The sequence below is a fragment of the Ceratosolen solmsi genome, unplaced genomic scaffold (assembly GCF_000503995.2).
Source record: "Ceratosolen solmsi marchali unplaced genomic scaffold, CerSol_1.0 scaffold41, whole genome shotgun sequence".
Classification (NCBI taxonomy): Eukaryota; Metazoa; Arthropoda; class Insecta; order Hymenoptera; family Agaonidae; genus Ceratosolen; species Ceratosolen solmsi.
Window position 1 is genome coordinate 4,283,745 of NW_011948424.1, and position 13,137 is coordinate 4,296,881.

The following is a 13,137-nucleotide window of genomic DNA, read 5'->3' on the forward strand; positions in this document are numbered from 1 at the left end:
ACAAATCTAAGATGGTGTTTAACTAGTAGACTGTTGATAATTTACTTTAATTTAAATTATAAAGACAATATGTAAGCTTAACATGAAACATATGTATCGATAGAATTCAGTTAGATGTTCTAACTGGTAATTAATAACAAAAGCTCTCGTGTATTGTAATAAGCATGTTTTGAAAGACCATATTATATGTGATATTTACAATTATTAAATTGACCATTAATTACTAATGATTATACTATTATATAATTACAAATATATAAAGAATGTTATATGTACTATTTTATACGATTAATTTTTGGTACATGAAATTGAAAGAATTTATACTGTAAAGAATTATTGTAAAGAAATATTTGGAAAGATTATAAGTCATAATAAATGTGACATTAAATGTCATAAAACAAAAAATTCTTATTGTTATTTAAATTTCCTTTATTAAATCAATTCTTTTAACATAGATACAAAATTTCACACGCACGCTCACTTTTATAGACTATATTTCTATTATACAAGACCAATATACACAAAATACAAAATATAATCTTTACTATATAAATACTCATCGTTGAAATGGATAATAGTTCAAACCTGTGTTAAACTTAAACTTGAATCTGTCACTTTTCCTTCTATGTTTATTTCCCAATTCTATCAGTTCTTGAACATCACGCCTACACAAATTTAACAAAATTAAAAATTCGTTTTTCTATTTTAGAATTACTCGTTTCACTATTATTTTTCTCACCTGTAAGGCGGGGGCAGTAATTCATTGTCCAATGTGCATTCAATCTTTTCTTTTTCATTTGTATTATATACTTGCCACTTCAAAATATCAACATCTCTCTTTAAATCCTTATTTAATGTCAATATTATCGCTGGTGGCATATCAAAATGAAAAATGAAGAAGCTAAAAAAAAAATCAATATCTGATTGTAGGTGTATGGTTATAAGGAATAATATATATCATTGTAAATAAAATGTCTATAGAATTTATATATAAAAATCATGTAGTACTGTATTTTCATATATAATTCAAATATTAAAAACGAATTTAACTAATATTTCTGATCATTGTTTTACTCATTTATTACGTTACTTTTTAATTAATCTTACTAATACAAAGTATAATATAGTTTCGATAAAATAACAATTTTCTTTGTTCTAAAATATTATGTAATATTAAGTAATACGCAATATTTCTATATCATCTATTTATCTATCGAGTAGATTTAGATAAAAAATTGTTTAATAAATCTATTGATTGTAGAGCCGCGCGAACCTCAAATAGATTTGGTATTTGCTTTAACAAAAATAATTTTAAACTCTATAAACAAATATTATTCTATATATATATATATAATATAATATAATATTCTATGGAGAAAAAAATATATATATAAAGTTCTTTAAACTTAATATAAAAAAATATAATATTTTTTCGTGATTTATATTAAAGTATTATATTAGTGAATATATTGTAATAGTGTAATAGTATTGTAATAATGAAATTGTATATGGTGAACATAATAATAAGTATATTCTAAAATATTTTAATGTAAAAAAATTCAATGATATCTTTCAAAAAAAAAAATTAAGCCACAGCTATTAAATATAATTAATATCTTCTTTCTTATTATACATTTATTCTTAGTATTACAAAGATTTTCTTCCTTAACATTTTCTTCTACGTTAATTTCAAGAATAAAACGCTTGGAATTAATGGAATCCAACAAATATTAATAGTCCTATTATCACTGATTATCCAATGATATAAATAAAGGAAACATTTTTGTTTTATATATTCTAACTTACTTGGCTTCTTTCTTAAGTTCCTTCATTTTGTATGGTAAGGCCAATTTTCCTAAATTATCAATTTTTCGTATAAGGCCACCTTTATCAAAAATTGAATTTGCAGTTCTTTTTAATATTGTAAATAAATCTTTCTGTAAAATAAATAACAAGAATTCATAGTTTTACACTGAATCAATTACAAAATTTAATCATTATAATAATATCTTTTGAAAATGATTAGAATTAATGTAATTCAATAAAATAACAGATATCTTCATTAATACCTTTGATAATAATTTAATTATAATTGGCATCTCGTAGACTGGCATTGTTAATTTTCAGATGTGCTTGTCGAGCATTAAGATTTATAACGAGAAAGATATATGATTTACTTCCTTTATTGTCAAATAATTTATAGAAACAAAAATATAGACAATACCGAGTACTGGTTAAGTAACCATAACTTCCATCGTGTGTCTTATAAACTCATAAACTCAGAGTTCAGATCTCCATGATCAGTCGCATTGAATTTCGATTATTGAATAATAAGCGCGAAATTTAAATATATTTGTCTAGAAGTTTAAACCCAATGAATAAATAAATTATTATTCTACAGTTTTTCTTAATGGAATTTAAAAGTTGATTGACAATATATATATATATATATATATACAATTTCAAATATAAAAATGAAAATAAATTCAAAGCAGTTTACGAGACTCTGTTAATTGCTTTTAATAGCTTTTACTTAATAAGCTTATTACGGGTGTATTTGAGAAGAAATACACTGAGAGGTCTAATGTGCATATACAAATAATTCATCATTGCATTTCACAGCTCCAAATAGAAATATATGTTTCAAATGGAATTAAAAGAATAATTAATGTTATTAATAATATTATACACTATATACGTATTACTAAAATTATTAAATAAATTTTCTAACAAACATGTGTTATCTTAAATTTAATTACAAATATATGGATAAGCCATTGAAAACAAATTTAGAATACATAAATGATATTTTTCGTACGTTTCATTGTCATAAAGCAATATGTTAACATCGATTACTCTACACTATCGATTAACAATCATTAAATCTACATGTTTATTTATTAAGAAGTTTATAACCAATTATACAAATTAATTATACATATATAAAGACAATTACAATGAACTAAATTTTTGTTTTCTAGTTTAATTATTATAAATTAAGTAAATTATTTATTCTTATAACGTACTAAGTTTTTGTTATTATAATTTACTTGTTATAAATTAATAGAATTATTCATGGTTTTGATATACAAAAGGCTGTCTTAATATTTTCAAAGTTATTTATTTAAGTTTATTCGTAAATATTAAATTACATTTGATATTTTTCATTTATTTATATTACTTCGTAATTACATTGACATATTAAATATAATTATAAAAAATCATTCAGATTTTTTATTAAGTTGATATGGATTTTCACCCAGATTTATATTGATTTATTAAATTTAAAATTATATTTAAATAATAAATATTTCTTCACCATATAAGTACGTAATCGCTCTACAATATTCCAATTTTTCTACAATAAACAAATTTATTAAATTCAATTTATTAAATTCAATCACAATAAACAATTTTTGTAATGTATATAATTGACTATAATTTAAAAACGATAAAAAAATATCATAAAAATATAACGTATTTAATTAAATATTTTTTATTAAGTTTTGACAACCCTGTGAACGATATTAAATTTGTATTCCATGTATTCGATGAACTTGTATTTAATAAACATTCATCTTTTATATTTCTCAATATTTTACATTTTATATCGAGACAACTAATCAGCTTAATTATTCCATACGTTCTTTCAAATAAAAATAATGTTTATTACAACTGGATAGGTAGGGATTTGAGGATTATTCAAAGTTGTTTTCAATTTGCAAAACTATTTATTGAATCTGCAGTTTGATTATATTTGTATGAAGTGATAGATATCTAAATAGATACAAAATGTTATTGATATTAAAATAATTATAACAATAATAACGGTAAATATAATAAATGTGAAACGTTCGAATTTTATGAGTGATATGCAACTATAAATATGCACATATTTTTCCGAAATTCATATGTGATCGCAAACCTCTGCTTAACGAAAATGAATATATATATATATATATATATATATATATATATTTATTTATTTATTTATTTATTTATAAATGAAATAACATCCCTCAAATAATAAGACATTTAATCGAGATGCACATAAACAAACAATATAAATTTTAATAAAATCGTATCAAGTTCCTTTTCAGGGCACAGCAGTTTTATGTAATTTATAAATGCTATCCAACATTAATGATATATTAATGATACATATGGTATATTAGTATTCCGATGCTTAATCTTATATAAAAATACACAATGAATTAATTTTATTAAAAAGTATACGTAAATTTCTCTTATACCAGATCTACGTACCCACATATATATATATATATGTATATATATATATATATATATATATATATATATATATATATAACAAAAGAATTATTAAAGAATAATTTATACTTTCAATGCGATACAAACGCTTTTATAACAGTGTTAAAATCTTTCATTGCACTTATCTTATATGACTGTATTTATGTGTAAAATGTAAATTATAATTAAATTAGACCAATGCCAATAAATTAGGAAAATTCAAATAAAGGAGATTTTCAAAAAAACATAATTCCCAACTAAAATTTAAAACGCTTGTATCCACGATCAAATTCAGAATTCTGAAGAGTAGCGTTCAAGTTTGGGGTTCCTACCTTAACGATTAAGAGGAAAATCTATTCTGAAGTGGAGAATATCTAGAAATACTAAGAACATTTATTGTTATAACGTTATCATGTTCCATAATAGCGAAATCTGTACCTTGCGATAAAAAGTTCTTTACCTAATTAATTCCTATACTATGTTATCTCTCTCAATCATCACACCGTATTAATTATACAAAATATGGTTTAGAAAATGGTAAAAGCACTCCTTATATTAGATTTTAGTCAAGATTTTTAAGGTGATTTTCCAGTACAAAAACATGCTTTTAATAATACTAACCCTGGATCTGGACTGTAACCACTTGGGAATTATAATGATAGGGGCTTGAAGCTTAATCATAGCGGTGATGAAGTGGAGTGATGAAAAGTGAAGTGATTGAAATCACAATCTTAAGAAGAGGTATGTATACCCGGCAAAAAGTGGAACTGACATTACATATAATTCATTATACATAATTTAAGCATTTATCTGAGTTTATGATATTTCTAGAGGCCGCTAATTATATTTTCCAATTGAACGTTGCATGGTAGTCATTTTTACTTTCAATATGATATATAAAACTTTTATAATATTAGTATTAAATTCTTCAATTACTCTACGTTGTATGACTATATACGTGTTTATTAAGTGTGCTCGATAATCTCAAACAGAATATTAGTGGAGAATGAAGAAAGTATATAAGGAAAGTAAGAATATTAAAAGGACTAGAATAGAAATAGAAATTAAAATAATAGAATTCAAGAATTACAAGAAATAAGCACGACTTTTTGACAAATAGAAAACTACTGAAAATCTAATATCAAAGTTACACAAAGTATTAATAAAAAGTTTTCTTGAGTAATGAGCAAAAAACTAAAAGATAATATACAACTTATCAAATCAAAAGAATACAAACAGCTAATATATCAAATAGAAAGAAAAAAAAAAGAATGAACAATTTAAAGGGTGAATCTACAGGTGTGAAAAAAAGAGAGAAAAAAGAAAAACGAATTACGATATGAAGCTCGGGTGAGAGATTTGGGTAGAATCGGTAGTCGACTTACAGAGAAATAGCAAAAATTATTATTATATTGAAAATTAATGATTTTTACAAAGTTATGGAAAGAAAATACAAGTATTGAAAGCAAATAAAAGTAGAATAATTATATTGGAAGTAAATAAAAATATAAAGTACAATTATTAAAAGACGATTAATTACAATAGGAGATAGCTAAATAAGCACTAAGAATAAAAAGAAATCATATAATAAGATTATTTAGAAATAGATAGTGAAAAAATATATGTAATACAGATGATAATAGAGATGCGCATTAATTTGGATATAGAAGTGACAAGAATAGATTGATACAAACACGTACATAGTTATAATGAACAATTGTAAATATTTTAAAATTCAAAAATATTTGATAATGTATTATATGATTATTATTAAAATAAAAAAAAAAAAAACAAAACAAAAAAAAACAAAAAAAAAAACAAAAAAAAAACATACTTCTGAATACCATAAATCCCAACTATAGCTGAACACCTTTTGTAGCAATTTATTATTAATTAACTATTACTTGATAAAAATTGAATCTAAGCTAAACATGACTTGATTTTCTTCCTAATGAGGCAGAAAAGCAACTCAATTGATGAAAGCTCGTGTGAGTGAACTTGTTTCAATTGCACCAGAGTTAAAGTCGTTATTACATAGCATTTTGCTCTACCATATTGACAAATTAACATTTATAATGATATTTCTTACATAAGACATATAAAAGAAATGCACGCAATTTTTCCATAATACGAGAAAATTGTAACTAAACAAAGAATTATTCTTTCCAACTTCGTTTCAGACAATAAGAAATTATTGCAACTTTTATATTATAAAATGACATAAGTAAATGCTTTAAAATATGAAAATCACAATAATTTAAAATTATTTTAAATTAAAAAATTATTTTTTATTTAGTTCTAATAAGAAAATATTGTTCTTGATAGCAATATTTCCAATCATGAGCAAATATCGTTTGATATTAATGTGTAAAAGTGCAAGTAGTAATTTATTTTCATTGCTTTTATGCATAGATCTAACATAGATTTAACTAATAATTGATATTTCATCGAAACTAAATCACTATTTACAATTACCACTTGATATTTTACCCATGGCATAGCAAACTTAATATTACTCACGAGAAAAAATGCACGTTTATTATCATTGACTTAACCGCCGTCGTTGTACATACACGTAAGATGTTCATCTTTGTTCTTAACGGACTATGCAAATCAATGCAAATTAATGCAAATCAATGCAAATCAATGCAAATACGGTGTTTACACCAATAACACACAATATAGCGCATATGTAATATACATGTATCATTTTATATATAATGCATACGAATGAAAGGACATCGTATCCGAATGCAATCTTGCTTTATAAACTATGTGCTCTCACATCGACGCTGTTTCTTTCTTTTTTTTTCTTTTTGTTTTTTTTTTTTTTTCATTCTTTCATTCTTTCTTTCAAAACTTTGTAATATATTTCCAAAGATTAATTCACTTTCGTTTAAAGAATGTTACGATTGAACACCTACCTAAATTAAAAAATGATCATTCTTAATCGAACTCTTATAATCTAAATTTTCCACATAATTCCATTTTTATAGTTTTTCTTTTCAGAATCATGAAATAAAATTTATTTTTATTTATAGTCAGTTGATGGTATTTTTGTATATTTAATGGAATTATTAAATACGATTCAAAATTTTTGTTAGCTTCTTAATTATGTTTTCTTTTCTTTCTTTCTTTTTTTTTTTCCTTTTTTTTTTTTTCTTTTTTAAATAATTTTATTCTTATCTCAAATCAAATAAATAAAATTTTCAAATGAAATTTGTATATACAAAATTTGTTTAGTATACTGAATACTTTAGTACAGAATACTCTCTATTGGTAGAAATCATTCAAAGTATATTTATGATTATTAAAAAGCTACGAAAACTATACAATTTGTTTAAAACCTAAAAGTTTTGTAATTAATGAAAGGCTTTTTTTAAATATTTGAACATGTGTATGAATATATATAATTTAACATCTCAAAATCAAGAGCAATGGTACAAGATTAAATATTATTTGCCACTTGATTCATTTTGTTTTTAATTGCAAAAAATACATATCATTTATATTATGTGCTAAAATACTATCACCAAATATTGCTAATTTTACACATAACTGAGTATATTGAATCAAATTAAGTTTTTAAATTTCTTAAACTGTTATTGTTCACTTGAACAATAACTATTATTTCTATGATTAGTTTTAATATTACTATCATTGTTATTATTACAAATACTATTCTATATAATTTCATATAAGATAATTTGATTCAACAGATTCATATACAAGTGACTATGAATTTTGATTTGATATTTTTCTTTTCTTATTAAAAACCATCGTTTAGTTCGTTAAACTTTAAAAATTTATAAAATGATGAAATTGTATAATAATTGAAATATCACTTTTAAACATTTTTTTTAACATCGCACTATTCGATTATTTATACTTAGTTTTCTTTAATATATATATATATATATATATATATATATACTGGCAGTGGAAAAACAGTATTGGAAATCAGCAAAATATTACATATAGTATATCGTAAATAAATTTGAATCAAAATTTAAGGACCATCTACGTTTATATATATTTTTTTAGAAGTTGAATAATAGAAATTATTATAATTAAGAATAAAAATAAGAAAACAATAAATAGATAATTATTGTTAAACAGATTCGTCAAACGCAGACCTTATTTATCGTAATTACGCAAAGTTTATAGAATATATTTATTGTAAAACTTATTTTAGTCTCAATTATGACAAGTCATATCTTTTTATCTCGAAAAATACTTGTAACATAAATCTACAAGAAAATAAAAATATATATTTAACTCTTTTTTCATAATTATTTGTAATTTGTGAAAATACGATGTTTGACTCGTTGCATTATCATAATGTCTACAATCAGCCAATAACAGTCTTAAACATAACGGCAAGATAGGCCAGTCGAAAGTAAAGTACATATTCTCAATATCAATAAACTTTGAACTTTTAACAAATTAAAGTGTTTGCAACAAATTATTTCTTATTTGAAATTAGCTTTATATGTTTAAATAGATTATTAAAATCAATCTATAAGACTTATAATTCATAAAAATTATACATATATTTGTTTGTACAGTTTAAAGAGTTGCAGTCAGTTTTCTTCTTCTTCTTCTTCTTTTTTGTTTTTTTTTTTTTTTTTCAATTGCACATCATTGTACCATATCTCAAATGCAGTCAAGTAATAATTTGAATAAATTTTGTTATACATGCACATATATATATTATACACACATATATACCATCTTTTTAACAATCAATACTGCTTCTATTCGCAATTGACTAAAACACTTTTGAAGCTTCACCACAATGTAGGATACTTTATCGAGAGTAAGCGTTTTATAATAAACTCTGTACAAATTTCACTAACAAATTGCTTTTAAAGCAACTTTGCATTCGGAATTCATCGCATTTCATCAAACTATTTATATATAATATATAACGTACAATAATACAACATTCTTAATCGTGTATGAGAATTACGAAATGCAAGCTCCGATTGTAATTCGAGCTTTTATTTCTTATACGTAATTGATCGCTTGACATCGATGCCATTTACTATAAAAGTAGAGAAATCCGTTTTCTAATTATACCATTCATAGGGTCAAAAGTTACGAGCAAATAATTTTTAACAATACAAAATAGCAAACATATCATAATTGTTATGTTTTTAGATTTATGAAATGTTAATTGTAAACGCAAAAAATTTTTAATTAAGAAGCTATCAACTACTAGCCAAATATATCACTTTATCACTTTTGATTTAAATTAGACCCTTTTTTAATAAAAATTTGTTTAAAAAATTGATCTTATATAATACAAATTTACATAATTTATTTTTATGAAAAAAGATTTCTCTAAAAAAATAATTATAAGATTATTTAATTTCGATCACAACATTCATATTTCTGTTAACTCACATTAATAACAAAAATAATTAAAAGCGTTATATATCCTACGTAAAAATAACGTTATATAAGTGAAATGAATTCATTTCATTAGCGTCTTGACAAAACGTATCCTAAATAACAATCAAATAAATTTCATTTCGCGTTTATTATTAATTTTTTCTTCTTTTCTTTTAAATAAGCTAATTATTAAAAAGTGAAAATCTTATTATATTCAATTCGTATTTTGATAGAACAAAAGTAGTTTTAGAAAAAAATTCACTTCATTGAATCAGTCGAGTAAAATTATTGAAATAAAATAATCGAGTGTACTCCTAATTTTTCCTTTCATTTGGAAAATTAAGAATGCATTTTGTCATACTCTGGATAATATATTTCATCGTAAAATATTCAAAACTTTTCAAAACAGAATGAATTACCTTTTGCTTTAAGTTAAGAGAAAAATATATTTTATTATAATTAATATCCAGTTAATATAAAACACATAGTTGTATTATTAAAATTGAAAGTAATGATATTTCATTACATAGACTATATGCTGCAATCAGATGAAATGCACGTGAACAAAACTTAACTAATCGTTAATGTAAATATACGTAATTTTAAAACTTTCATCCTTTCTTTTTTATAAAATACTGAATATTGAAAAATATATATTTCTCTACATCGAAAACAGTTTTTTACTACACTGATAACATTTGCCCTATTATAATGAACGGAAAAAGTATATGTTTAGTATTATAATAAAAATTTTCGAAATAATTATCCAGACTATGTCTGATGCCAGCAATAGATTAGATGTTAATCATTGGTTAATTTGGCAGGTTCGTTCACACTTTAAGGGTTGCTTTAGGCGACCAGTGATGGAAACGCGAGGGTCCCGTTGGATAGGAGGACGAATGAATCCACTTGCTCGCCCGATGTCCACTAATAAAAGGTGGAGGTGAAGGACCACCGAGAAAATGAGGCGGCATAATATTGTACCAAGGCTGATTCATTGGATGAGGACCATAACCCATAAATGAATGATTAAACCACGAACGATTTCGGTTCAAATGTAGCCTCGGACTGTTCAAGTTTCGTCGTTTATTAGAGATATTGTTACTGTTACTGTTGTTATTATTATTGCCGCTGCTACTACTATTAATGTTGATGCTGTTATTATTGTTATTTATGTTGCTAGTACTATTGTTGTTGTCGTTGTTGCTAATGTTATTGTTATTTGAATGTGTTTGAACTTGATTGGTTGAAATTATTGATTTTGATTTCTGAAGTAGATTTGTAGTAGTGGAAGTAGAAACAGATTTCTGAAAATGTAAAATTTATATTTGAAAATCATTAGAATCATGATTATAAAGTAATTGTTTTATTTATAATTCTTAATTGCTATATGCATTCAATAAATCTATTATTTGTAAAAAAAATTCGTAGAAATGTATCAAATACCATAAAAATCATAAATTATACAAAGCAATTGTAATGTATTTGTTTTGTATTTATACTTATTTCATGAAAAGTAAAATATTTTTGCGTGCATATTATTTAAAAATAAATTAAAAATCAGAAAAATGTACTAAAAATAATTAAGAATTTTAGGGCAAGTATAGTTCACTAAAAATTATAGTTATTTTGATTATATTAACATTAATTATTCAAAAAATTTGGTTAATCAATTTTTTTCTTTAAATAAAAGCTTATATTGAAATAAAAATAAAAAAAAATCTGTTAAATATTATTTCATAATTTTTAAGCCACCAGCTGCATATATATATATTTAACTTTTATATAAAAATAGTTTTGTAATATTTTTATTGATATTAATAACTATTATTAGATTCTAGATTTAATGAGATCTGTTTGGATTTCATATTTCTAAACATTTCAAATAAAAACTTGATGTTAAATTTAATATATATTTCTATTTTATAGAATTGCGTACTTTTAATAACGATTGTATTATATAATTAATAACTACTAAATTATGAACTAATATTTTACGTAATATTTTTAAATATAATTGTACATTCGTTATAAACCGATTGTTAGAAGATATTCTAAATACTGGAACTCGAGTAAGTTATTTAAGCGTTAAAGTATTCTATATTAGTTTTCATTATTTTCATTAGAATTTCTAATATTTTAGTTGAAATATATATTATTATGAATTATATATATAATACAAATTACCTCATCATTCATCTGTTTCTCTTCTTTTTTAGCATTTTCAATATGCTGTGTTATAAGAGGTACTATATGTTCTTTATCATCAAACGAAGCCAATGTACAATATGAGCCTTTACTCTCTCCAAATCTGCAACAAACCTCTTTAGGATCAACCCACAATGTTAGCTCAACTGGCAAAGACAAATCTTCATATTTAACACCTGCAGCATTCGCAGCACTTTCTATTGTAGCATCTCTTCGATTATGTCCATTAACACGTATACAACGATATCCTTGACCTGTAAGCAAAAAGGATACAATTAAAAGTGATATAATGTTTCTAATATAGTTTGTCATTTTATTTGTACAATTAATTTTTTGAAATTTATATTACTTTGAAATTTCAAATTACATTTATCAAAAGTTAATGTAAATACCAATGTTAAATTATATATACTTTATTATATAATAATCCGTAGATGAGAATCTAAAGTCTGATATTCAATTGTAAATACATTCGATTAAATTGGAGAAAGTTAATATGACTCTTTTATAGAATAAAAATTGATATCCTCTTAAGTTTGAAATTAATAAAATTACCCTTAAAAGGTTTGTCTGGAAACCAATGGTTCTTGAAACGTTCCATCAATAGTTCTACTAGTCGTCGTTGGAAGCAATCTAACTGATCAGGACTAAATTTTTCGCTTTTTTCTATCAGCTGTACTAAGAACAGCACCGCTGCTGTAATCTCGTTGCGCATGTTGTACGTGTTTTCTGACAAGCTTATACTTCAATAAATTATTGGGATCGATGTACTCTAATGCAATTCTCTTTACAATAATTTTATCTTCGAGCCAAATCGATTTGGAGCACATAGAGCTTTCAAACACCTGAATAGCTTTTCTCGAGTGTATTAAATAATGTAATACTAATAAATATCAAATGCTATATTACAAGTTCCAATATTGTTGTTGATGATGAAATAAAATCTTATAATTATAATTTTTCAGAAGTGATGAAATAATCTGTAAAAAAAATTCTTATTAGCATAATGTAATATTTATTACATTGTAAAAATTAATTTAATATTAGCCAAATAATTCTAAAATTCAATTTTTCTTCATTCGAATACTTAATACATTAATTATATAATAAATTACCAATTATTAATGAATATTAAAACCTAAACTGCAATTGTATGAAAAATTTATATTTTTCTACAGCTCGTAGTATATATTTAATTACAATTATTATGCTTGTCTGATGTTTTGAAATAATATAGTTATTAAATAATAAGTTATTAAATAT

The 13,137-nt window shown here is 23.4% G+C and overlaps 2 protein-coding genes across 2 annotated transcripts; both read right to left on the bottom strand.

Moving 5' to 3' along the window:
- Positions 1–411: 411 nt before the first annotated feature.
- On the bottom strand, positions 412–2,268 carry mRpS6 (mitochondrial ribosomal protein S6). Its single transcript, XM_011500200.1, has 4 exons — positions 2,070–2,268; positions 1,807–1,937; positions 740–901; positions 412–665 (listed from the first exon to the last, which is right to left on the bottom strand). Exons 1-4 carry the CDS (start codon positions 2,112–2,114, stop codon positions 557–559), a joined length of 447 nt encoding a protein of 148 aa, XP_011498502.1. The 5' UTR covers positions 2,115–2,268; the 3' UTR covers positions 412–556.
- Positions 2,269–10,371: 8,103 nt separating this feature from the next.
- Positions 10,372–12,844, bottom strand: LOC105362549 (protein BTG3). The gene is made up of 3 exons (XM_011500010.1): positions 12,430–12,844; positions 11,854–12,128; positions 10,372–10,973 (listed from the first exon to the last, which is right to left on the bottom strand). The coding sequence occupies exons 1-3, from the start codon at positions 12,587–12,589 to the stop codon at positions 10,497–10,499; spliced, it is 912 nt and encodes a 303-aa protein (XP_011498312.1). The 5' UTR covers positions 12,590–12,844; the 3' UTR covers positions 10,372–10,496.
- Positions 12,845–13,137: the final 293 nt, after the last annotated feature.

Coding starts and splice junctions, on each gene's coding strand:
- LOC105362549 (XM_011500010.1), bottom strand. CDS start 12,589: ATGCGCAACGAGATTACAGCAGCGGTGCTGTTCTTAGTACAGCTGATA. Junction 12,129..12,429: donor TCCAGACAAACCTTTTAAGG/GTAATTTTATTA, acceptor TTTTGCTTACAG/GTCAAGGATATCGTTGTATA. Junction 10,974..11,853: donor AGAAACAGATGAATGATGAG/GTAATTTGTATT, acceptor TTACATTTTCAG/AAATCTGTTTCTACTTCCAC.
- mRpS6 (XM_011500200.1), bottom strand. CDS start 2,114: ATGCCAGTCTACGAGATGCCAATTATAATTAAATTATTATCAAAG. Junction 902..1,806: donor GAACTTAAGAAAGAAGCCAA/GTAAGTTAGAAT, acceptor TTTTTTTTTTAG/CTTCTTCATTTTTCATTTTG. Junction 666..739: donor TTACTGCCCCCGCCTTACAG/GTGAGAAAAATA, acceptor AAATTTGTGTAG/GCGTGATGTTCAAGAACTGA.